Source organism: Hippoglossus stenolepis, chromosome 15 (assembly GCF_022539355.2).
Source record: "Hippoglossus stenolepis isolate QCI-W04-F060 chromosome 15, HSTE1.2, whole genome shotgun sequence".
Lineage (NCBI taxonomy): Eukaryota > Metazoa > Chordata > Actinopteri > Pleuronectiformes > Pleuronectidae > Hippoglossus > Hippoglossus stenolepis.
In genome coordinates this window covers 24,727,072-24,753,186 of record NC_061497.1, presented here as the reverse complement: position 1 = coordinate 24,753,186, position 26,115 = coordinate 24,727,072, and the positions used below count along the sequence as shown (strand labels likewise).

At 43.3% G+C, this 26,115-nt stretch overlaps 4 protein-coding genes across 4 annotated transcripts; all 4 read left to right on the top strand.

The window, feature by feature from the left end:
- Positions 1-3,095: 3,095 nt before the first annotated feature.
- On the top strand, positions 3,096-15,759 carry LOC118122683 (neuronal acetylcholine receptor subunit alpha-10). The gene is made up of 6 exons (XM_035179563.2): positions 3,096-3,200; positions 8,360-8,505; positions 8,581-8,735; positions 8,820-9,066; positions 9,144-9,429; positions 13,518-15,759. The coding sequence occupies exons 1-6, from the start codon at positions 3,149-3,151 to the stop codon at positions 14,237-14,239; spliced, it is 1,608 nt and encodes a 535-aa protein (XP_035035454.1). The 5' UTR covers positions 3,096-3,148; the 3' UTR covers positions 14,240-15,759.
- LOC118122682 (nuclear factor 7, ovary-like) lies at positions 9,938-13,006 on the top strand. Its single transcript, XM_047343703.1, has 2 exons — positions 9,938-10,307; positions 10,431-13,006. The coding sequence occupies exon 2, from the start codon at positions 10,440-10,442 to the stop codon at positions 12,090-12,092; it is 1,653 nt and encodes a 550-aa protein (XP_047199659.1). The 5' UTR covers positions 9,938-10,307; positions 10,431-10,439; the 3' UTR covers positions 12,093-13,006.
- A 3,850-nt stretch (positions 15,760-19,609) lies between the features above and the next one.
- LOC124854905 (olfactory receptor 2K2-like) lies at positions 19,610-21,460 on the top strand. The gene is made up of 3 exons (XM_047343596.1): positions 19,610-19,986; positions 20,402-20,628; positions 21,111-21,460. Exons 1-3 carry the CDS (start codon positions 19,610-19,612, stop codon positions 21,458-21,460), a joined length of 954 nt encoding a protein of 317 aa, XP_047199552.1.
- A 2,671-nt stretch (positions 21,461-24,131) lies between these two features.
- On the top strand, positions 24,132-25,172 carry LOC118104000 (putative olfactory receptor 52L2). The gene has a single exon (XM_035151028.2). It carries the CDS (start codon positions 24,132-24,134, stop codon positions 25,062-25,064), a length of 933 nt encoding a protein of 310 aa, XP_035006919.2. The 3' UTR covers positions 25,065-25,172.
- The last annotated feature ends 943 nt before the right edge of the window (positions 25,173-26,115 follow it).

Sequence of the window (26,115 nt, the reverse complement as noted above, 5' to 3'; positions counted from 1 at the left end):
CAATTAACCTAAAGTCACTTTCAAGTTCAGTCAACAGAAGCTTTTTAAAAGAAGAAAAATGAACAGAGCTGATATTTTACTCTGCAGCTCTGAGTCGTTCATCGAGCTCTGAACAGGACAAAGTACAAACTGGATTTATGAGCTTTATACTCGTCTGAAGGAAGAATATCAAAGATCTGCTCAGATCAGATGTTCCTCTATTAAATATATTGATATTATATATGATGTTAAAAACATGAACCAGGCCTTCATCTCCACAACTGATGATGATGTTGATGAAGATGAAGATGAAGATGATGATTGATTATGTTGTCACATTGAATTGCATCATCATTGCTATGTGTTCTCCTGTGTTACTGCCCCCTGGTGGACTTGTTTGAATGTGACATTCTGCATGAACTTTTCAGTTCCTTAAAGGGGACATAGCATGTCCATTGTACCACAAGTTGATATGGTTCCTTGGGGTCTTAATGAAATGTCTGTAACATACTTTGGTCAAAATACCACAAGGATCATATAAAACAGCTCCTTTTTACCCTGTATAAAACAGCCCTCCACAGAGCGACCTGTTTTGAGTGCCTGTTCCTTTAAATGCTAATGAGCCAGCTCCCCCCTCCCCCCTCTCCCTCCATGATTTTAAACGATATAAATTACATATTTTATATGATATAAATTATCAAATATGCATCCCATACTTTGTATTCCCCTTCTGTTGTCCTGGAGTTTTAATTTTCCCAATCACATAATTAAATGTCCCCCTCTGCCCCCCCACTACAAGCAAGGGGCAAGGCCATGTAGGGAGACTTCCAGTGCCTTGTTACGACACAAAAACCAGGAAGCGCAATCGAGTCGCTCAAGCATGACGTTTCTGACTTAGAGGAACCATAACAAAGCGCGCAAGTGTTTTTTTCCCAGAGTGTTTGGGTTGGTAGACATGAGCCAGATACCCACATTAACCTGTACAAGCACTAACAAAGTGGAATTTGCATGATATGTCCCCTTTAAGAAAACTTCCTGAAACTAAAAAGTTATTTTGGCCGAGCTCTGGATTCTAAGATATTTGTTCATGAACCAAATGTGACAAAGTGAAATGTTGGACTGATGATGGCGCTAGATCTCTAAAGTTAGTAGGAGTCATGACGTGGATTATGATGGTGGATCGCGTATCAGAGATCGTGATAATAAAGGTGGATCCTGTATCGTGTTGGCATCTGATAATGGTGGTGGACCACGATCGAGGTGCAGCTGATGATGGATCCTGATGGCGGCAGTGGACAATGACTGTGGACGATGGTGGATCCTGATCGTGATGGTGGATCCTGATCGTGGTGGATCCTGATCGTGGTGGATCCTGATCGTGGACTATGATCACAACAAGACTTCTTGATATATAATATTTCTCCTCAGATACTCGACCATTACTGACAATAATCCATCAGTTCATTGACCTTCAGCTACAAAGTGTTTATTCTAATCAAAGCTGTAAATACTCTGATCTCTCTGATGTTCTCTGTTCCACGGGACATCTGTTCACTCCTCACACGTGTCTCTGAGGTTTCTACCTTCTGTACCTGTTAAAGGTTTTAGTAGTTTGACTCTTGTTGAGGGTTAAGGACAGAGGACGTCTCACCTTGTTAAAGAACATGAGACAAACTGGGATTTGTGAATATGGGCTATACAAATAAAATGTGATTGATTGATGACTATAGCACATTTAAAACCACTTGACCAAAGTGCTTCACAAAGTTTAAGGTACAACAAGAAGACAGCAAATACATCAATAGTAAAAAGAAATGAGATAAAAGAAAGTAGAATAATTGAAATTAAATTAATATACAAATAATGATGTTAACTCGAGAAGAAGGCCGAAGAGAAGAGATGTGTTTTTACAATGAGTGTGCTAGAGAGGAGCTAATGTGGAGGTGAGCTGTTCCATCACCTCATGAGCTTCGTTTGAGTCCAGGAGCCGCTGATCGCTGACCTCAGCTTCTAACTGGAGTGTGAATATGAAGAAGCTCAGCTCGGTGCCACTCTATAAAGAGATTTCAAAGTTAACAAGACATTTTAAAATCGATCCTGTGACGAACAGGAAGCCAGGTAGCGCAGCACAGGTGTCATATGGTCCCTGTTTCCTGTCAGGCGGCGAGCAGCAGGCGCTGAATGGACGACTGGTCTGAGCCCCATACAGAGAATGTCCGTCTGTCTCGTGTGATTGGACCAAAGTGGTCGACTGACACTGAGACGTTTCTCTCGCTTCGTCTTGAAATGTCACAATGCGACACTTCAGCTCGTTAGTCAAACGACAAAAACAGGTGGCAAAGACACTAAAGAGACAGTTTCTATAATTCATGGACACATGAGTTGAAATTGAAAACTACACCAGGTGAAGTGTGAGGGTGGGGGGGTGTCGGGGGAGTTAAGTCGTCGCCACCTGATGTGTTGAAGGGAAAAGCAGATTTTGGTTGATGTTTCAAAGGAATCAGACAAATGGTCGTAGCTTTAATTAATAATCAGTGAAAGGCTGACGAACACAAAGATCGTCAGCCTGAGACGAGCTTCGTTCTTCATCGTGTTAGAAAGAGGAGACGTGAAGACTCGTGGTTTCAGCTGGTCAGGGAGGATTTTACAGGAATCAAATCAAATTTTAAAAATGAAGTGAAATCTCTCGATAGCATATTTTTACAAATTATAAAAATGAGAAATTAAAATAAACCATTCATCCATTTCCCCACGTGACGCCTGAAGTGATATTTACAGATTAGCGACAGCATCAATTGTATCAGGTTCATTCAAATCAAACTTCACTTCATGATGTCGCCACCTGCTGGTTATCGCAGTCTCTGTCTAATCGATGTTTGTTCAACACGTGTTAGTGTTGCACTCTTATTTCCACTGCCCCCTAACGGTAAAAAAATAACTTAAAGAAGGTTTTGTATAAAAATTAATATTGTTAAAGAGAAGATCAATTCTTAATTCAACATCATGAATTTCCTCAGTTTTTTAAGTGAGTGTGAAAGAGTGAACGTGACGATCAGGTTTGTTCAGCCTGTGTGTGGCACTAATCGCTCCTCATACCTCACAGACCACCGCACTACAGCAAACACAGTGAGTCGCAGCAGCAGCTTCATCAGCCTCCTCATCATCAGAGATGAAGCTGCTCTGCTGCGAGTCCATGGCGTCTCTGCTGCTGCTTCTTCCAGGTGAGAACATTTTCACTTCTCAGAACTTGGGACGATTCCTGAGCTGAATTCAGGACCTGGTTCTAGTTTCACTTCTGCACGTTTTCTGTTTGATTTTATTGCAGCCTGATGAAAAGCTCTGGGTTGATTGACAGCTGTCGGTGATGCATCAGTGTAGAATCAATAAAAAGAAAAACTGAATTTTACCACCAAACTTTTAAAAGCATCACAAGTTTCATTCTTTTTTTAAACTTTGTCCAAATATAACATTTTCATTTGAAACTAATGATTATTTTGCTGATAATTTTTTTTAACAATCTAAAACTACCATAAAAATTACAAAGAGATTCATTGACATTTTTATTTGACCAACAGAAAGAGGCTTCGTTCAGTCTGGTGTCGAATAAAATCATCAAATCCTAAAGAAATTAAATTTTTCTGTCCAGCTCCTCATTTAATCAGCAGCTGCAGACATTGTCCATTTGACAGCGTTTGTCAGTGACGTGTTGGATCTTTGTCTAAATGAGCTGAACGTCTGAGTGACAAGAGACAAAATCCAGACTTTACAGGTCGAGGGGACGAACAGACGCTGATGGAGGACGTTCATGAGTGAAGGTTGTGGAAGGTGAACATCTTCATCTGATCGTCACAAACCGATTTCTGTGTCCGAATCTAAATGTTCCACCGATAACAACCAATCAGGTGACTGCTTTTACAAACGTCTCGGTTTTTACTACGAACTACAACTCAAAGTTTTCAAATTACAACTCCAAACTTCTCAGACAGCAGGCGTAACCATAGCAACAGTGTCGTCCAGGGAATGTTGTGATGGACGAGTGGACTTTGATCAAAGATGCTGTCACATGTGTTTCTTCTCGAGCGCAGTCGGGTCTAATCACGAAGGTTTTAAATGTAGTAAATCAGACTCTCACCAACATGTCGGAGTCTTGATCTAAAACACACAAGAAAACTATCAATCACCAGGTTGTAGGTTCGAAACTCAGGTTCAAGTCAGAGGAAGGTGAAAGTTAATGCTTGAGTTGGACAGGAAGTGTGTTGTGTTATTGTGTGTGTGTGTGTGTGTGTGTGTGTTGGGACTCTGACCAGTGACTTGATGGTTGTGAGGATTAAAGCTGTTAATCACAGCGTCCAGATGAGAGGTTAAAGAGCAGAGATGATCCAAACACACACACACACACACACACACACACACACACACACACACACACACACACACACACACACACAGACAACAGCACGATGTATGGACTCACTGTCACCATGGCGATGGTGTGTGTGATGCTGATGGACAATGTGCTGCAGGGTGTGTCTGTGTGTGTCTGTGTGTGTGTGTGGTTCAGGGTCAGTTGTGGGTCCATGTTGTGTCCTCTGAAGTGATGGGAACACAATGTGTGTGTTTGCCAGCTGGCGTCCTCTCAGCTGTTAACGAACACTTGATGCTATCACACAAAGGGCTGAGTCATCACTCAACAATGACTCAGTCTGACAGGACATGAACCTCCTCCATGTTAGCAGACAGGACATGAACCTCCTCCATGTTAGCAGACGGAACATGAACCTCCTCTATGTTAGCAGACGGGACATGAACCTCCTCCATGTTTGCAGACAGAACATGAACCTCCATGTGCAGACAGACATGAACCTCCTCTATGTTAGCAGACAGGACATGAACCTCCTCCATGTTAGCAGACAGGACATGAACCTCCTCCATGTTAGCAGACGGAACATGAACCTCCTCCATGTTAGCAGACAGGACATGAACCTCCTCCATGTTAGCAGACAGGACATGAACCTCCTCTATGTTAGCAGACAGGACATGAACCTCCTCCATGTTAGCAGACAGGACATGAACCTCCTCCATGTTAGCAGACGGAACATGAACCTCCTCTATGTTAGCAGACAGGACATGAACCTCCTCCATGTTTGCAGACGGAACATGAACCTCCTCCATGTTAGCAGATGGGACATGAACCTCCTCCATGTTAGCAGACAGGTGAACCTCCATGTTAGCAGACAGGACATGAACCTCCTCCATGTTAGCAGACGGAGGACCTCTCCATGTTAGCAGACGGGACATGAACCTCCTCCATGTTAGCAGACAGGACATGAACCTCCTCCATGTTAGCAGACAGGACATGAACCTCCTCCATGTTAGCAGACAGGACATGAACCTCCTCCATGTTAGCAGACAGGACATGAACCTCCCATGTTAGCAGACAGGACATGAACCTCCTCTATGTTAGCAACAGGACATGAACCTCCTCTATGTTAGCAGACAGGACATGAACCTCCTCCATGTTAGCAGACAGGACATAACCTCCTCCATGTTAGCAGACAGGACATGAACCTCCTCCTATGTTAGCAGACAGGACATGAACCTCCTCTATGTTAGCAGACAGGACATGAACCTCCTCTATGTTAGCAGACAGGACATGAACCTCCTCCATGTTAGCAGACAGGACATGAACCTCCTCTATGTTAGCAGACAGGACATGAACCTCCTCCATGTTAGCAGACAGGACATGAACCTCCTCCATGTTAGCAGACGGAACATGAACCTCCTCCATGTTAGCAGACAGGACATGAACCTCCTCCATGTTAGCAGACAGGACATGAACCTCCTCCATGTTAGCAGACAGGACATGAACCTCCTCCATGTTAGCAGACAGGACATGAACCTCCGTCCTCTATGTTAGCAGACAGGACATGAACCTCCTCCATGTTAGCAGACAGGACATGAACCTCCTCCATGTTAGCAGACAGGACATGGACCTCCTCTATGTTAGCAGACAGGCCAAGAGGACATAACCTCCTCCATGTTAGCAGACGGAACATGAACCTCCTCTATGTTAGCAGACAGGACATGAACCTCCTCCATGTTAGCAGACAGGACATGAACCTCCTCCATGTTAGCAGACAGGACATGAACCTCCTCCATGTTAGCAGACAGGACATGAACCTCCTCCATGTTAGCAGACAGGACATGAACCTCCTCCATGAATAACAATGATGATCCTTCACAAGCAGGATGAGACTGTTGTTCATTTCCATTTTAGTACAAAAGATGTTAACTCTCACACTGTGTCTCTGAGTTTTTTATTCTACATTTTGTTCTTATCTGAAGGTCACTGAACACCCTGTGGTTTTGTGCACTTCCTTTTTTGTGCAAAGCATGTGTTTAAACCTGTGTGTGTGTGTGTGTGTGTGTGTGTGTGTGTGTGTGTGTGTGTGTGTGTGTGTGTGGGGAGATTATCTCTGTTTATCTTGTCCTAACGTCTCCTCTTACACTCATCAATCTCTTTGTCTTTATTGCTGTTTAGAGTTCAGGAGTTTCTCCTGCTGACTCAAGGCTGTTTAATAATTATTAAATTATTAAAATCATTTTTCTCACTCGTTACACAGAACATGACCGATTCTTCAAAAGGCCTAAGACAGAAAAACACATTTCTAATTTTTTTTTTTTTTTTCATTCTGTACATTTTGTTCAACTAAAATACACATTTACTTTACGACCTGTAATGAGAAGTATAATAAATACACTATTTTTCATAAAGATATCACAAGCTCACATCTTCAGGACAAATGAGGAATGTCACTGGTGAACTGAACTTTACAGTTCTGAGGCTGCAGGTTCTGTTGTAGCTGTATTTATATATTTGTACTATTTTATACTGAAAGAACTGAGTAGTTTCAGCAAAGAGACCAGGTTTATTGTTTATGTTTTATTGAAAATGAAATTTCTGTAAACTACAAATCTATAAACCAGTGTCTACAGGGGATGTGTATGATTTTCAATTTAAATGAATAATCCCTCTGTAAGAAGGAGACTAATAACCCACAAAATAATTTGATGTTTTTTATATTGAAAATCAACCAAGATGGCTAAACTGCCAGAAAAGTTTAATGTGCATTGACCCTGAATAAATATATTTGGTGAGAATTTAGTTTTTGTGCATCACAGACTATAGAGCCAGATTGATATGATATATCTATATATATATCTTCTGTGTTATAGTTGTAGACATTCCATCGTATTCCACTCGATGAATCCTACAACACCTTCTAAAGAACGAGGCTCTGCTGTGTCCTCAGGCCAAAGACTGAACAACAGGTTTGATTAAGAGGCTCAAAGTCAAACAGACTTCACAGAATGTTTCTCTGGTGACTGGACTTCATTCCACGGCTGCATGAAGACGACTGACTGCAGCTGAGAGTGGAACAGGGTGGATTCTATTTACTTATATGGTGACTGGGGCCGGAGCAGCTTTGTGTGCTGGTGTCACTTTTATCTGCTCTGACTTACAACATGTTCATCTGATATGAACTTTGGAAAAGAATCATTTGGTTCTTCATGATCCGATCAGACTGGTGTCGACACTGAACCTCCACAGCTGATTTCGCCCTGTTAGCTCCGACTGTTCGTCATTGTGTTTGACCGTCGTGGTGTGATACCATCACATCCTGTAGCTGCAATGCATTGTGGTCCCTTCACTGTTGTATTTGTGTGGATTCATTCAGAGCTTGTTAATGTGCTGTTTCTCAATGAAGATCCACGTTTCATATCCTGGATCAGTCTGTTAAAGTCGAGTGAGCTTAGTGTTGATAACAAAGTTGTTTATGAATCTTGAGTCACTGGATTTCATCGGTTTCAGTTCAGGCTGCCACTGACGGAGGAATATTCACTCGTCTCCTTTTAGTTCACATCATCATGCTCATTATTAGTTGTGGCAGGATTTAGTGGAATTATCAGTCCGCAGACATTCTCTGATTAATGTGTAAAACCCGAGGAGGCAGGAAGGTTAATTGAACTGGGAGTTGTGATTTGCGTGTGTGTGTGTTTTATGGAACATGAGACGTTTCAGGATGAAGAGAGAATCACTGCAGAGAAAAAGGACCATGTTCAAAAATGTAATTTATTTAATCCAACTGAAAGTTGAATAAAAAAACAGGAATATTCAGCCTCAGTTAATTTTGCTTCAGTTGTTTTCATTTAGCTGTAAATATAAAGAGAGAGAGGAGAGCGCCCTCTTGAGGCTGCACTTTTCTTTCAGTCACAAGATTCATGTGCTGAAAGGGTTTCACCTTTCAGAAGATGAGAAGTTTGTCCTGAAGGGGGCGCTAGAGAAAGGTTCATGGATTTCTCTCTTGTTACTCTGTAGTTTGTTGGGCCGCTCACGGACGCTTCGCTCAGAAGCTGCTCAACGACCTTTTCTCCAACTACACCAATGCCCTGCGGCCGGTGGAGGACACCGACCACATCATCAACGTCACACTGCAGATCACTCTCTCCCAGATCATCGACATGGTAACACATCCTGACTGCACATGTATTCCTGTTGTGTATATTTGTGTTACACTCACGTGTCCGTGGTTTCACCAGGATGAGCGGAACCAGATCCTGACGACCTACCTGTGGATACGCCAGGTGTGGTTGGACGCCTACCTCACCTGGGATAAGGACGACTACGACGGTCTCGACACCATCCGCATTCCCAGCAGCTACGTATGGAGACCAGATATTGTTCTGTACAACAGGTGGGTGTGTCCTCGAAGAACACTCACAGCTACACAGGGTGACCACTTGTCCTCTATTCACCTCCTCAACTTTCTCCTCCACAGTGCGGACGATGAATTCTCCAGCTCCATGGAAACCAACGTTGTTCTCCGTAACGATGGTCAGGTCATGTGGGACCAGCCGGCCATCACGAAAAGCTCCTGCTCCGTCGACGTGGCCTTCTTCCCCTTTGATGTGCAGGAGTGTCACTTGACCTTCGGCTCCTGGACTCACAATGGAAACCAGATGGACTTGTCCAATGCCTTGGACAGTGCTGACCTGTCCGACTTTGTCTCCAACGTTGAGTGGGAGGTCAGTTGTTACCATGTGTTCACAACGTGTTTAAGAGTTCTTTGACAAAATCTAAAATATTTCCTTTTCCCAACCAGGTTCTGGGGATGCCAGCCAAGAAAAACGTCATCCTGTACGGCTGCTGTTCGGATCCGTACCCGGACATCACCTTCACTCTCCACCTGAAGAGACGGGCGTCCTTCTACATCTTCAACCTCCTCATCCCCTGCATGATGATCTCCTTTCTGGCTCCGCTGGGCTTCTACCTGCCCGCTGACTCGGGTGAAAAGGTTTCCCTGGGCGTCACGGTGCTGCTGGCCCTCACTGTGTTTCAGTTGCTGGTGGCTGAGAGCATGCCGCCCTCCGAGAGCGTCCCACTGATAGGTGAGCAGATTCAGGGAAGCTTTGTTACAGTTGTTCAAATGTTGTTATCATCGACTTTCTAAATCAAGCAGGTGAGAGGGACGTGAAGAAGTTCTGTTGGAGCTGGACCAAATTCTTTGGAATCTTAAACGAGAAGATATCGCGTGATCAGTAAATGACAGGAATCTCATTCCAGAGTCAGATTCTTGAGAATCATTTATCTGACATGTGTCGTGTGAGGACACACAGAGAGTCCCAACGTTTTCATGTCATAATGGACTCATGGTAAAAAAGTAGATTCATGATGTTCACTTTTTATTAAACCAGTCAACAAATGAAAACACTGATTTCGAGCCTGAGAAGCAAATCTTCAAACAACAGAGAGCAGTGCAGGGGAATCCCATCATAGGAACTTTGTGACTTCCTGTCAAACTTGTTCTGTTCGCTCAGCTTGTTCTGACTCTAACATTAGAGCCAAAGCAGAAAACGTTAATGCTTTAAGAACCCACTGAAGAAAAACGATCCAGTTTTATTTCTATCACTTTGGAAACTTTGATCCCGACATGATGTGTCGTGGCCGATGGATCCAAAAACAATAAGCTCTCCATTGACCTATAACTGCTGGGGCTGATTGGCTGCTCTAAAGAATAACTCCAGTTACCCAGTGTGCCAAACATGTGTCACTATGAAAAAATCCCAAACCAGAAATGCAAGAAAACCTCATGAGAGTTTCGGTAAGAGTCGAGCCAAAGCAGACAGCAGCGACGCCTCATTCCACAGATGAAAGGTTGTCAGAGCGACAGCAGAGCTGCAGTCGAGATGAGTCTCTCTTCTCCAAAGTAGTTAGAGAAGTTATTTAAAAAAAGAAGCTCCTCAGGACTCAACAGCACAGGAACACGGTGAGTACACGGCTCAGCTGGAGCATTAACACGAGCTCTGCTCACGCTCCATTGCACAATAAGACAGAACTGATATTTTAAACACAGAATTCCAGTTTTTCACACTTTGACTTTTGTTCTCAGCGTGCACACATGGCTGCTTCCAGCTGCGGACTGAGTCAAGATCAGTTTGTGTGCCCCATCTGTCTGGATGTGTTCACTGATCCAGTGGCCACACCATGTGGGCACAACTTCTGTAAGAACTGCATCACTCAGCACTGGGCTGTCAACATCCCGTGCAGGTGTCCTATGTGTAAGGAGGTTTTCTACACAAGACCGGAGCTGCGGGTCAATACTCTGATCTCTCAGATGGCCGCTCAGTTCAAACAAACCCAACCAGAGCCAACATGTGTAACAGCAGAGGATGTTTCCTGTGACGTCTGCACTGGAACCAAACTGAAAGCCTTGAAGTCCTGCCTGGTGTGTCTGGCCTCCTACTGTGGAACTCACCTGGAGCCGCACCTGACAGTGTTAGGTCTGAAAAAACATCAGCTAATCCATCCTGTGGAAAATCTGCAGGTTCGGATGTGCATGAAACACGATAAACCTCTGGAGCTCTACTGCAAGATCGACCAGATGTGTGTCTGCATGCTCTGCATGGTTTTAGACCACAAGACACACAATGTCGTCCCTCTGAAAAAAGAATACGAAGAAAAAAAGGCTGAGCTGGACGAGACAGAGGCTGAGATTCAGCAGATGATCCAGAAGAGAAAGGTGATGATTGGGCAGCTCAAACGCTCGGTGGAGGTCAGTAATGAAAGTGCAAACAGAGAGAAAGAACAAGGTCTTCAGGTTTTTGCTGCTCTGAAGGAGCCCATCGACCGAGGCCTGGCTGAGTTCATTGAGACGATCGATAACAAACACCGACCAATAGAGAAGCAGACCAAAGGCTTGGTTGCAGACCTGGAGCAGGAGATGTTTGACCTGAAGAAGAAAAGTGAGGAGCTGAAGCAGCTCTCGTGTTCTGAAGACCACTTCCACTTCCTCCAAACCTTCTCCTCCTTAAAGGAGGCCAAAGACTGGACAGGTGTCAGTATCCGTCAGCCATCATATAAAGGGACTGTGGCAGCAGCTGTAGCTGAGCTGGAAGAGGCGCTCAAAAAAGAGATGCAGATCTTCTTTGAGGCAGAGCTGAAGAGGGTCCAGCAGTATGCGACCAATGTGACCCTTGATCCTGAGACAGCAAATCCCTGGCTCATCGTGTCTGATGACAGGAAACAGGTGAAGTTTGGTGAAGTAAACAAGAATCTCCCCGACAATCCAAAGAGATTTTCTTATTATGCCAGTGTCTTAGGTAAGAACAGCTTTTCGTCAGGAAGATTTTACTTTGAGGTTCAGGTTGAGGGGAAGACGAAGTGGGACTTAGGAGTAGCCAGTGAGTCGGTGGACAGGAAGGGACAGATCACACTGAGTCCTCTGAACGGTTACTGGACTGTGTCTTTAAGGAACGGAAACGAGTACAAAGCTTTGGCTGAATCTCGCGTCCATCTCCCTCTGAAGTCTGTGCCCAAGAAGGTGGGGGTGTTTGTTGACTATGAAGAGGGTCTGGTGTCTCTGTACGATGTGGATACAGCTGCCGTCATCTACTCCTTCACCGGCTGCTCATTCACTGACAAACTCTTCGCCTTCTTCAATCCCTGCAATAATGACTGTGGGAGAAACTCTGCCCCTCTGCTCATCTGTCCGATACAGAACCTCAAGTTAACGCAGTTATACTCAAGAATAAAAAACAGAATAAATAACTGACAAAATATTTACTCCAGAACTTCAACTCAGATCAATGAGGATGTTTCTTTGTTTTCTACTTGTCATTGATAATCATTAGATGCACATATAGAATAGTAATGTACACTGTTTATATGAACTAACTTAGTTTGTTTTTTAGCCTAATTACACACAAACTACAGGACAGATTATCATGAAACTTGGCTGGAGGACGCAGTCTGGGTCAGGACAGAACCCACATCTTTCTTTACCATTGTGAAACAGGATGTTTTTGACATTTACCTTAATTCCTCTGAGAATAAATCATGGATCTTGATCAAAAAATACTCTAGCCCTGGCAGAGGTGTGAGCTCTACTGAGTGAGATTGACAGGTCACATTCTTCGACTGCTACAGGAAGATCACACAGATTGAGATCATCTAAGTTCATGTCATTACAAATAAGCACTAAATTGTATGTAGTGTGAAAAAGGACGAGAGATGAGCACGATTCTTTCTCTGGTACAAAGTGAAACAAATGGGAGACATGAGGAGCAGTGAAGGTTATAGAAAGTTCCAGTGATTGCAAAGGAGAAACAAATAAGCAGGAGGAGAGGTGATTGGCCAACTGGTCCCAGCTGGGCCAATCCCCCCGTTCACCTGGAGCCTGAGTCTCCTCCACACAGCATTTTATCATTTACAGTCAAACTGGGTGATTTATCCAACACCAGGATTATTAAAAGATTGATTTGTTAGAACTGGCAAAAACACATTTTATTACTCAGAACAACTCGACCCACTACAAACTATTACCACACAAATACGATGGAGATGGGTTCGGGTTACTGTGTCATAATCGAAATGAAAAACACCGTAGTCTTTTATTTTGAAACAATGACTGTTTTTCTTTGTGAAACGATTTTTCATGTCCCATTAAAATCAAGTCAAACTGCTGAACTGAAGGTGTCTGTGATATTTGCTCTTTCAACTGAGATTTAATGTGATTACATGGAGGAAATTGTTCTTTGCAGTGAAAGTCAAATGGAAATACATTTCGAGTGGAGGTGGATTTTAAAACCTGATTCAGCCTAGATACAAAGCAATCATATATTCATCCCAAATAAAATATTTATTACGTTCACACACCAAATCAGTCAATAGAATGCTACATAATAAAATAAACCAAGAAGGTTTTGCTAATGGCTAATATCATATAATTGGAAAGAGATGAGATGTAAACGTAATTCTTGTTTATCTTGTTTTTCTTTCATTTCTCTTACCGCTTCGCTTCTACTGAAGTTAGCATGCTAACCAGCTAGCCCCTGCCACCTGGCATGTCTCCTCACTTATATTTCATGAGGAGATAGAGACAGAGAACATTTTATAAACTGGTGTCTTGTAAATCGACAATTACTCCTGTGAAGAATGTTCGTCCCTCTAAATGATCTTCACTTTCCTTTTTCAACAGGAAAATACTACATTGCTACCATGACGATGGTGACTGCTTCAACAGCTCTCACCATCTTCATCATGAACATACACCACTGCGGTCCTGAGGCGCGTCCTGTCCCACAATGGGCCGAACGCTTCATCCTCAATCACCTCGCCCGCATCTGTTTTGTCTATGAGGTCGGAGAGAACTGTTTCGGTCGGACTTCATCCAACAAACAGCCTCTGTCTCAGGAGGAGTCTGAGGCCCCATCAGCCAATGGTGGGAATAACAGAGGACCAAACTGGGATGTGAACGGACAGGCCTGGGGAGGGAGGCTGGAGGAGGACGGGTCAGGGGAGTCTTTGAAGGTGAGGCAGGATTTGACCAACCAGAAGGCCTGGAAGGAGGATCTGTTGGTGACCATCGACCACTCGAAGGAGGAAGGAGCTGCTGGTGGTGGAGAAGAGCAAGGAGAGGAGAAAAACAGTTTGTGTGGAGAAGAAGAGCATGTGGAGGAGAAGAAAGGAGGTGAAGTCCGGAAGAACAGGAGGGAGATCTTAGTGAAGTGTGTTTGCCAGCACCAGGGTCTGTGCAAGAACGTTGAGTACATCGCCAACTCATACCAGGACCAGCGAGCAGCACAGCTGCGCATCGGGGAATGGAGGAAGGTCGCCAAGGTCATGGATAGATTCTTCATGTGGCTGTTCTTCATCATGGTCTTCTTCATGAGTATCCTCATCCTGGGAAAAGCCATCTGATAGAGAGCGAGCTTCAAAGAATCACAAGAGGAGAAGTTAATAGTAGATCAAATGATTTGCTCCTTCAATGTAAAACACTCCTCATTTCCACTGATGGTTTGTTAGTTAATGAGCTTTAAGGCTCAATCCAGACAAAACAAGTCAAAAACGCATCATTTCAAAGGCTTCGAAGGCATCTCGTCAAACATGAGTTGACTATTAAAGCATCAACTTCAGGTTTCAGATCTCAGAAGCTAACCCACTGTGCATTACGATATTTCCCAGTAGCTCTAAAGATCAACCCTCCTACTTCTGCTGTGTTTTCCATAGGAGTCAAATGACCTGATGCAACTGAGGAGAGCAAAGATCTGATTCCTTTACGTCAAATATGTTGCCAGTGTCAAGTGGGAATTTATGTCAAGTTGTCATAATAAATGAAACAAATTATTAATGATTATGAACCAAACAACATAAATGTTTCCTGAGAATCAAGGAAAAAAACCAACACTGTTTTGATGAATCTACAGAAAACTGATCCAGCACATTAATAGTATTTTATTAGCATTTTCATTTCAACATCTTTGTTCCCTATATAACAGAACATGGAACTGAGCTAGGTAGATCTATGTATTTCAACAACACAACATGCTACACATATCTATTTCTATGCAGCTGGACACACAAGTCCTGCCGACTTGGTCCAATATATTTAAAGGTATTTATGTGAAACTAATCTCAGCTGGATTCACGAAAACCTGGTTTCAGTATTTAGTTTGAAGGAAGATGTTTTCAGATGAATGTTCTAATGAAGAGATGAAATGATGCAGTGAGCTTTATATAAACCTGACTGGTTTACATCTGTTTACATGATAACAACAGTGACCTGATCTATAGCAACACACTTTGTCTGACAGCTGAACACAAACACAAATGTCACAATTTTAAAAATGTTAAGTGTTTTGTGTGTTCGTTTTTTGCCAACTTCAAAGTGCATGCCAGATTTTTTACATCAATCACATTCAAATTAATGAAATGTTAAAGGTTTCTGTTTTCTCCAACCGGAGAGGCTTGAATCATCATCTGAGGTTCGGAGATTCAATTTGATGAATCTATGTCATCTATGAATATTGTGGCAACTAATTGTTACTTGTGTATTCCACACGTGTCAGTTGTTAATATTCCTTTTTAAAAGTCCCTCAAACAGAGGATGGGGCTGAAAGAAGGAACAGAGCAGGAGAAGAAGAAGAAGAAGAAGAAGAAGAAGACATACTAATCTCATGATTGACTTATTAAAGATTCACTTTGAGGAAAAATCGAGTTCAAGAGATAATAAAGAAAAATGACACTCGATGAGCCTGAAGTTACTGAACTGGACATTTGATGCAGTGTTTGTAATGATCACTGTGTAAAACTGAAAGATGCCGAATTTATCCCAGTTACTACTTGTTGTATTTCCTGTTTGTGTGGTTGTGAACATTTGTCAAATGATTTATCACTCAGTTAATGCCATGAAACACATTAAATCTTTCACATTAAAACAACTTTGTCTACTGCCTTTTATTTTCTAAATGTGTTGCATCTGGAGGGGTTAGGACACAAGAGGGTATCGAACCCACGGCGTTGTTGATGTGCTGAATGACACTGAATGAGTCTCGTCCGTCAGCTCAGCAGTGACACAGGACATGAATTCCTTAATTAAACATTAAACGCCAAAAGGCCACGGAGACGATTAGAAACTGAAGAGTCAATTATGCTGAGGTTTCCCTGGCAACTGCTGATCCTGAAAACTGATGTTTGAGTAAATCAAAGGTTGTTATCAAAGCAGGGGGAGAATGATCGGAGCAGAACAAGCAGTCATTAAAGAAAGATTAGCAGGCACAAGGTGTGAAGGGACAGAAAGGATCAAGAAATAAAACTTCAGTGGACGTTTCAGACGACAGAAACAGTTAGAAGGACATTTAAGCTCCAAGGGAAACAAGGCAGCGTTTCACGTTTAAACCGATGCTGGTGACACATTGAATTTGAGAGATGATAGAAAAACCATGTTTCTGAAATTCTGAGAGGCATCATTGATTTATAAGATCTATAAAGACAAACCAGTGGGATCATATGACCTTTGTGAAACAATGAAACCCCAGAATGCTCAGTAGCACAGACCCTGAACAGAGTGTTGTGACCTCACAGGGTGTCGTTAACAGATTGAATACACAATTGACACAACTGCAGCACTTTGTTATGTACCTGAATGTTACTGGAGCCAAGATCCTTCTGGTTATGGCTCGTTCTCATTTCCGTGGCCTTATTGCTCTGGGGACCGCGCTGACTTTGCACTGGCCAGTTCAGACACAGAGATTTGTGTAAACCAACCACTATCATTTAAAACACTTGAAAACCATCTGGACTGGTTCATGTTTCCAAAGAATATGTGGATTCCGTCATTAGGAGCCAAACAAAAAGCATCGTAACAATTCACGGGCCTTACAACTGCATCCAGGCCCCTTGGAGCTGAGGGGGGGGAAATCCCCAGAATAAAAACTAGACCAAATAGTAACTTCAGTTCACTTCTGTCAATCTATAGAAGATTTCTGATTAGGAGAGAAGACGGGATAAAGTCTTTATTCATAATTTAAAACTTTCAGATGAACTTTACTGATATTTCAATCGCTTCTTATTTGGAGTCGGTTTCCATTCAGTTCAGAGAAATGTCTGTTTCCTTCTGTCATCATATCTTGTTCCTTATCATCACTTCCCTGTTAAGAGCAGCTGTTAATGTGAAGGACTGAGTCGTGGCTCAACAGGTAAAAACCTGTGAAACACACAGGACCACCGGTGATAACAATCGATGCATACGTTGTCCTGTGAGATATTTTAGATTTGAAAACCTCTGGGTGCTGTTTTAATTTGTTTTCTTGATGTGCACAAAGCTGTAATAGCAGGAAATGGGCAGCAGATGACACTAAACAGCTGTAAAATCCACACTGTGTCTGTGCAACTTCACAACCACAGTCATTACAACACTCATTCAACGTTGAACATGCGTCACCAATCATATTCATGTGTCATGTCATTTGTATTGTGAAGTTTAATTCTTCTTTAATCTAACGACATGAATCTATTCAGGGAACTCTTTGTTCTGGTTCCAGTATCATTCATATATTTCTGCACCGTGAACTTTACACAAACACTTTACAACAAAGTGCTTATTTTCTGAACAAGGACACGTGACTGATACATTCATAGTAATCATAATGTATCTGGGCTTCCTCTGTTCAGCAGCAAAGTTCTGCACAGTAGAACTTTGCTGCTGAACATCAAACCACAACAGAAGGTTTCATCATTGTGTGATGCAGTTACCACAGCAGCCAGTAATGAGTGTTGATGGTCCGCTGTGAGCTGCCTCCGAACAAAACACTTACCAGTTCGTGCTGCTAATTAGTCCTGTGGGAGTGATAGATGTTTATCAGAGCTCAGAGGGTCAACCTGACACCAGGGGCCTCCGGGGACACACAGGGACTCACAACAACATGATGAGGATGACATGTCTCTGTGTGAACCCTGACCTCTGAACATTACATCATCATCTAATAGACAGACTCCAGTGGAACTTCAATGAGCAGAAACTGTGCAGGTGCGTCTGCTCTGAGGCTGGGAACCTGGTTTGGGATCAGCTCGTAGATTCATCCAACTCAACATCATGGAAAGTTTCAGACCAAGTTTCCCAGTTTGGTGTGACACCTTTAGGCTGAAACACATTCAGCAGCTCTGGGATGAACTGGAACGTTGACTGAGAACCAGACCAGTCCCACTGAGAAGCTGCTCCCTGCCCATCAGCCCCTGAACGCCTCACTGACGCTTCTAATTCTATTAAAGCACTGGTCACTGAGACTCCTGGGAGGTCTGAGGCCTCCAGGACACTCATTAACCCCCACACAGACACACACACACACACACACACACACACACACACACACACACACACACACACACACACACTGCAGAGGCCCTGCAGAGGAGGGGCCCTGCAGAAGAGGGGCCCTGCAGAGGAGGGGCCCTGCAGAGGAGGGGCCCTGCAGAGGAGGGTCTTTCAGAGAGAGGGCCCTGCAGAAGAGGGGCCCTGCAGAAGAGGGGCCCTGCAGAGGAGGGGCCCTGCAGAAGAGGGGCCCTGCAGAAGAGGGCCCTCCACAGAGGAGGTCCTGCAGAGGAGGGGCCCTGCAGAGGAGGGGCCCTGCAGAGGAGGGGCCCTGCAGAAGAGGGGTCTTTCAGAGGAGGGGCCCTGCAGAAGAGGGGCCCTGCAGAAGAGGGGCCCTGCAGAGAGGGGGTCTTTCAGAGGAGGGGCCCTGCAGAGAGGGGCCCTGCAGAGGAGGGGCCCTGCAGAGGAGAGGGGCCCTGCAGAAGAGGGGCCCTGCAGAAGAGGGGCCCTGCAGAGGAGGGGCCCTGCAGAAGAGGGGCCCTGCAGAGGAGGGGCCCTGCAGAGGAGGGGCCCTGCAGAAGAGGGGCCCTGCAGAAGAGGGGCCCTGCAGAGGAGGGGCCCTGCAGAAGAGGGGCCCTGCAGAGGAGGGGCCCTGCAGAAGAGGGTCAATGAACAAATTACACACACTCAAAGATACCAGTTTGCTAAATGTGTCCGATTTCCTTCATCATAAGAGATTGAAAAACCTGGTTCTACCAACATCTACTGAGTTCTACCCATGTCCCATCCTTCTGCCATGTTCTGTAGTTTTTACATTTTCCTGCTGACTAATACTGGTGCAATTTTGGAGTTACTGGTTTACTGGCACCGGCCATGTCCTTTCTACTCATTCCCAGTACATCAAAGACAAACTCTGATGGTTTTTCTACGACATCAAAACCTTCAGTGTCTTATTTAGAGCAGAAACCCAACGGGAGAGTACAAGAAGAATATCACAACAACAAGAAGTAAGAATAACCTTGTTACTATAACACGTGCTTCAGAATGATCCCGTTAGAGACATAAGCCACAGAGGGCGGTTTGGGGGTTGTTTCAATAGGGATGATGTCTGTGGGCAGAGATCAGCTGATGGACTCTCACAACTCAATGTAAAATCATTTAAGGCAGAAACTCTCCTCAGACAAGTGAGAGCTTCACAGCGCTCTGACGAAGGGACGACTGACAGGACGTTTTAGGCTTTTGAAAAGAATCTGAACAGTTTTATGATCTTTTGACTTTTTGTATTTATTGGAACACCATTTGTTCATCAGCTAAATGAAATGTAATGTAATCAAGCATCAGTTTCTGTTTTACTGCCGTGGCGCTAATCTTTTAATTGATCGAGTATTCACCAGTTTTCTGCTCCTGGGGTTTCGGTGACAAACTGATTCCTGAAAGTTTGGGATTCAGAAGAGTGTGATCAAGCTCTACAGGAGCTGTGGATGGAGAACGGGTCAGTGATGACTCCTCTCAGGCAGCCTATCGTGTTCGAGCTGGAGGGCTTCCACGTACCACCAGGCTACGGATCGTTCCTCTTCTTCCTCGCTCTGTTTCACTACATGGTGGTGCTGTTGGGGAACGGTGTGGTGATGTGCATCATTGTCATAGACAAGAACCTGCACAGACCCATGTTTGTGTTGCTCTGTAATCTGGTAGTCGTCGATGTGCTGGGCTCCACCGCGGTGCTGCCTCGCATGATGATGTACTTTCTGACTGGGGAGAAGAGGATCACCTACATCACAGCCATGGCCCAGGCCTTCTCTGTGCACACGTACGGTGCCGCAGTGCAGACTCTTCTGGCTGCGATGGCCTACGACAGGTATCGAAGGCTCCTCACCAGAATTATCTGTAATATGTGTTATATATGGACCTTTGTTGCATATCGATCTTGTTGCCCCCTTCCCAAGTTCTCAGTCTAAATCCAGGGGGAAGAAAAGTGTTTTTTTAGATCCAGGTACAATGATTTTCACAGAAAACGTGAGTGGAAACAAACTCATTTAATGTTAACGTGTTTTTCTTGACTAGCAGAAGACACAAATTCGCATTGGTTTATAAAGTATAATAATTCTCAACCACTTCTTTGTTTGAAACCATTAAGTGTCTCTGTATTCATAGAAATATCCTTGTTCTCACATATTCATGAACTTAGCAGCACACAGTAAGAGATGCTGAGACCTTATATATAAAATATATCTCATATAAAATATATCTATAACCTGAAACACTGTCTGCAGGTACATTGCTGTGTGTGAGCCGCTCAGGTATCAGGCCATCATGACGTCAGCTCGGCTGCAGACCTGCTGCGTCCTGGCCTGGTCCGTGGCTCTGCTCTGTATCAGTGTGCTCTTCACCCTTCACATCAATGTTCCTCTGTGCGGCAACACCATCCAACACGTCTACTGCAGCAACCGGGTCATCATGAACCTGGCCTGCAGGTCCACCCCCACCAATAACATCTATGGTCAGTGCACTGGTGTAGAACACACGGAGCAGGGGCCGGATTTCAAAACGAACAACAGCACACAGAGCAAGACTCCACAGAACTCAGCAGCTCAGCAGAGTGCATTCCTCTTGAGAGGTCCCCTTGAGAAACCACATTTAAATTCACTAGATCCAGGACTTTTATTTGGATCTGCATCAAATCGCAGTCCCCTAACAATGCCCGACTTTTCAAATCAACTTCCGTGAATTATTCTCTGAGAAATCAAAGAAAATGTTAATTCATTGATTCATTGCAATGTTGAACCAAAGTGAAATGAGTTCATTAGCTTCATATTGCTGCGGCTCTCACAGCGTTATACAATAAAATGTAAATATGTCATCTAGATAATATTTATGATTTCTAAAGTTCACTGTGCTGTTACTGGAAGGCGGAGTCAGTCAAAGGAATGACAGGAGTTGACACGATACTTTGAGATAATTGTGATTTTCTTGTTTTTCTAGGTCTGTCGATGTCCTGGACCTTGAGTACAGGGATGTTCGTCATCATTGCCTTTTCCTACTTTAGAATCCTACATGCTTCTGTTAAACGAGGCCGAGCTGACAGCAGAGTCTGCAGCAAGGCCTTCCAGACATGTGCGTCACACCTCGTTGTGTATGTGCTCTATGAGATCGCTTCACTCACCATTATCGTGAGTCACAGGATGACCTCACTCTCTCATAACATCAAGAAATTCATCAGCATCCTGTTTATCATCATTCCACCAGCAATCAACCCCATAATCTACGGACTGGTCAGTAAAGAGTTACGTGCTAGTTTCTTCAAGAATTTGATCTTAGTCCGTCTCAAATAACGAGTGTTTTCCTTTAAATGATTGTATCCTGATCATTTCCTCAACACTCGAATGGTCTGAGGTGCAAACCGTGTAACCAGCAGGTTCCCTGTCTATCCACTATTAAACATTAAGATTCACTCTGCACCGTTTTCTCAGCCTGGTCCTTCTACTTCCATGTTTGTAACTTTTCACATTAGAATGAATGAAGCTGGAATTTGGTTGGTTTTGCTCAAAGCAGTGAAAAAGGTTTGTAAAAGTAACCACAGGTCTTTACCCTCAAACAGAAGATCAAGCTGCTCCCAGCCTGGATCCTCCTGCTGCACAGGCTGCAGTTATCATTGCTCTTCTAGCTCAGTTCTGATGTTTCCTGTTAGAACTAGCACACCACTCAGTAGAGCACAAACCAACAGTCCTCTTATCAAACCCCACTTAAATCTGCTCCACTTCAAAACCTCACCAAACTATTAAAAACCCATTGACTCTGGGACAAGGTTAAAGAGAATTACAAATGTTAATTCATTTCCCGGTTTTAGGACTCGTCCCTGGAGCACTCTAATTTCAGTGAATAAGATAAGACTTTATAAACCCAGAAGGACATTCGTGTGCCAGCTTGCTCCAAGATTACAGTACAGAACAAGATGAAGCAGAAAAAAACACAATAAAGAATGAAGTCTAAAATACAAGCGAAGATTAAACAAAAGTAAAAATACAAGAGTATTGTAAATGAAATAAAATTAGGTGTATAGAGAGGAACTAATACTTTACAGTGGCGGTAAGTAGAAATGAAATAATGAAGGAGTGGATACTGCAAATTATATTGAAATATAATGAGATAAAATATTGCACACGATAATAAATGAATGTGATAATTAACAAAAACAATACTGTTACACAAGTTGCATGTGAATGGTGTTTTTCCACATGAGTGGTAATATTGCACTATTGTGCATTATTACCATGTTGTTGTATTTAAGTGTCTGATTATAGTCCGTGCTCGTCCCAGCAGGAGGAGGAGCTGTACAGACTCGTGTGGCGTGCATGCGGCGAGCGCCATTGTCCATAATACTGAGGAGTTTCCTCAGCTTCTAAAGGAGAAAATGTGGGTCACTGTACAACATGTCATCTTGTGCTTCCTACTGGTCTAAGTGTTAGAATTTAAGGATCACGCACATAAAGTTGTTGAAACCTAATATGTTTTTGGGGAAATCATCATTGTACTTAAACATCAAAATAAAGGTTCATGGACTAAGATCACTCTTAAAATCTGGAACAAAATACAGACCGCTTCCCAAGTTAATTTCATCACTAACAAGCATTGGATCTACGAAGACCTTCACACCAACAATCTACACACGGCTTTAGAAAGTGGTCAGATATGGGATTGGTTTACCTTCACCAGCTATTTAATTCACTCAGTGAACCAAGATTTTGATTCCATATGGTGATGAATTCATTCAAATGCATCATAAAAATGATGCAAAATCTAAATAAAGAAGTCAAATGTCCTGAAAACAAAGATAAACAAAATATCTTTCAGCTGGAATCCTGATCTTTTCACTGATCAGTTTAATTTGATTTAATTTATAGTTTCACTGTGTCCTTAGGAACCAGGAAAGCATCAGTTAGAAGACTGGATGAATTTCTCTTCAACTCTAAACTAAGAAACTGAAGGAGACTGTAGAGGGCGCTACATCCTCACTGCAGGTTCACACAGTTACTGAGGAACAAGCTGCAGGAAATCAGGTCACATCTCCTCACTTCCTGAGTCATGACGTTTAATCACAGAAAAACATAATGTCACAGAGAAGCTGACCTTTGACCTTCGGATGTTAAATGTCATCACTTCATTTTTTTGTATCCGGCATTTGACTCATATTTTGTCGTGATTATTACACAAAATGTGTTTTGTGATGTCAGAGTGCCCGTCACCTTTGATCTCATCAGTTCCTTCCAACTATCAACGTCACCAGGACGTCACCTGTCGGTTTGTCGGCTGCTGTTCTGAAGCCTCAGTTTGACACTTTGTTCAGCGCCATCTTGGTTTGATACAACCAGAAGTAACCATATTTGGAGGAGCGGGGGTGGAGCCTTGCCCACCTACACCTGCCACCTGCACCCATTGGACAGTACTAGATGTCAATCACACTGTGGTATCCCCCCCCCCAACACATCCGGTGCTTTATGGTCTGTTTGACTCTAAATGATCATAATTCACTAAATGAACATCAGCTGTTTGAAGAAGACTTGAAACTAGAGACTGAGACAGAAACTCCTGAATGTTTCCTGACGTTATAAAGTGAGAGATACCGTGATGACGAGATACCGTCACACAACTCTGAACATCCAACAATGTGAGTATTAATACATATGAACACTACATCACACTGAGGTGTTTCCCCATCATGAGCTTGTTGGTGCTTGATGAGACTCTGAACATGACTTAATGTTTATTATGTGCTGGTAAACTTTTCCCCAGAGAACAGCCACGTTCATAAAACCAGTGAAGCTGGTGTGACTGTAGAGAGGAGGCTGATCTCTTCACTGAGCCGACCCTCCAGGTGACTGCTCCTGTTTCTGTGAATGCTTGACAACAGCTTTCATGTAATTACTGAGGTGACGAGTGTGGATTTGTTGTTTTCTGTCGGTTCTTGTTTCGTGATTTTTCCCTCGTCTCTCTCCCGCAGCTCCGATGGAAAACTCTTCATACAACAGCCTCACTCTGCAGCTCGAGGGGTTAAAGGTCACCAAGGCCAGCAAGTACCCCGTCTTTATCTGTCTGCTTATCATCTATGTGTTCATATTCGTTGCCAACGTGGGCATCGTGTTGTTGATATGGACGGACAGGAGCCTGCACCAGCCCATGTACCTGCTCTTCTGTAACCTGTCCATCAACGACATCATGGGGAACTCTCTGCTGGTTCCCCGGGTGCTGTCAGACATCCTGGTGCCGCCCTCCGAGCGCCTCATCAGCTACTACGAGTGTGTGCTTCAGGCGTTCACCACTCACATGTTCGGCACCACCTCTCACACGATACTGATGATCATGGCCTTTGACAGATACGTGGCCATCTGTAATCCTCTGCGTTACGCCGCCATCATGACCAACAACATGGTGGTCAAGCTGACCGTGTCTGCCTGGGGCGTGGCCTTTGTTCTGGTGGGGATTCTGCTGGGTTTGACCATAAGACTGAACCGATGCAGGACAATGATCATGAATCCTTACTGTGACAACGCCTCGCTGTTCAAACTCTCCTGTGAGAGTGTGTTTATTAACAATGTCTACGGCCTCACGTTCACCGTGGTCCTGCTCTCAGCTTCTATCGGCAGCATAGTTCTCACCTACGCTAAGATCACAGTCGTGTGTGTGACCAGTAAGAACCAGTCTCTGAACAGTAAGGCCCTGAAGACCTGCAGCACTCACCTGTGTCTGTACCTGATCATGCTGTGTAGTGGAATGGTCACCATTACTCTGCATCGCTTCCCTCAGTACTCTGACTACAGGAAACTCTCCGGCATTTTGTTTCATGTCATCCCTTGCAGCCTCAACCCCGTTATCTATGGAGTGCAGTCCAAAGAGATACGAAGATTCTTGTCAAAATTGTTTGAGCACAGGAATATGTGACAATAATAAGAGCAAAGATTTCCATGTTTAATGTATTAGGTATTGACACACACACACATTTATATATAAATTGAGCTATGACTGTTCTACTGTACAACATAGCTTAGTGGTGACATAATAAGGTCTCTATATCTCCCATAATATAATTCTAATTACAAAGGTAATGAATGTCAACACCTCTCATCATTCCTAACAAACTTTGTTTTCCATGATCTTAAGCTGCAAATAATTCATATTTTCATGTGGTGAAATGTAGTTATGAAAATGTGAAATGCCCCAGACACAAGTGTGTATTCTAAACATATAATAAAAGCTAAATTGTGTTGAAAACATTTATTGTCATCAAGTGATACATGAATATCAAGAACAGGATTTGTTCCAAAGATACAGACACAGTTCGAGATGCAGAAGGAATTATGCAAATTTACTTTGTAAAATAAAAGTTTGAACGATGCACGACCACATTGTTCTCACTTTATTCTGACCTCTTCTTGATGTCACTTATCTTTCGTATTATTTAATGGGGAATTGTTTTCTGATCAATATAATTTGATTTCTATATCCCTATTAAAATACATACATACAATAACATACAGATTTTTCACATTGACCTTTGCAGATCAGCTCCAAAAGTGAATCATCAAGAAACCACCCACGAAATATCCCGACTAAATCTAGTGAAATCCAGTATTGTGGTGTTATTTTGTACAAACAGCGGCTGTGTTTTCGAGCATTGCTGGATAAATGTGGGTCACTGCATTTGGAACATTTACACGATTGCACTGGTTTAGCTCTTTTTTCAAAACAGCAACTTACAAACTTTTTATTTGACCTTGTGGTACAAAACATCTCTGTCCTTATTTCTGTGAGAAGCTTGTCTAGAAGGCAAAGTAGAGATCGTAAAACTGAACTGGGACAAAATAACCAATTCACCAACCGTTCTTAAGAACATTTACACACCAAGATTCTGACATGAACGAGTCCTGAAGAAGTTCTTTATTAGTCCCACAATGGGGAAACATTCACCAACAGAATCTACGCACACTGAAGA

Bases quoted from the DNA above. Each gene is read 5' to 3' on its own strand.
- LOC124854905 (XM_047343596.1), top strand. From the start codon at position 19,610: ATGGAGAACGGGTCAGTGATGACTCCTCTCAGGCAGCCTATCGTGTTC. The intron at 19,987-20,401 runs GTATCGAAGGCT...CACTGTCTGCAG, and splicing joins GCTGCGATGGCCTACGACAG to GTACATTGCTGTGTGTGAGC. The intron at 20,629-21,110 runs GTCAGTGCACTG...TTGTTTTTCTAG, and splicing joins CCCCACCAATAACATCTATG to GTCTGTCGATGTCCTGGACC.
- LOC118122683 (XM_035179563.2), top strand. From the start codon at position 3,149: ATGAAGCTGCTCTGCTGCGAGTCCATGGCGTCTCTGCTGCTGCTTCTT. The intron at 9,067-9,143 runs GTCAGTTGTTAC...TTTCCCAACCAG, and splicing joins TCTCCAACGTTGAGTGGGAG to GTTCTGGGGATGCCAGCCAA. The intron at 9,430-13,517 runs GTGAGCAGATTC...CTTTTTCAACAG, and splicing joins CGAGAGCGTCCCACTGATAG to GAAAATACTACATTGCTACC.
- LOC118122682 (XM_047343703.1), top strand. From the start codon at position 10,440: ATGGCTGCTTCCAGCTGCGGACTGAGTCAAGATCAGTTTGTGTGCCCC.
- LOC118104000 (XM_035151028.2), top strand. From the start codon at position 24,132: ATGGAAAACTCTTCATACAACAGCCTCACTCTGCAGCTCGAGGGGTTA.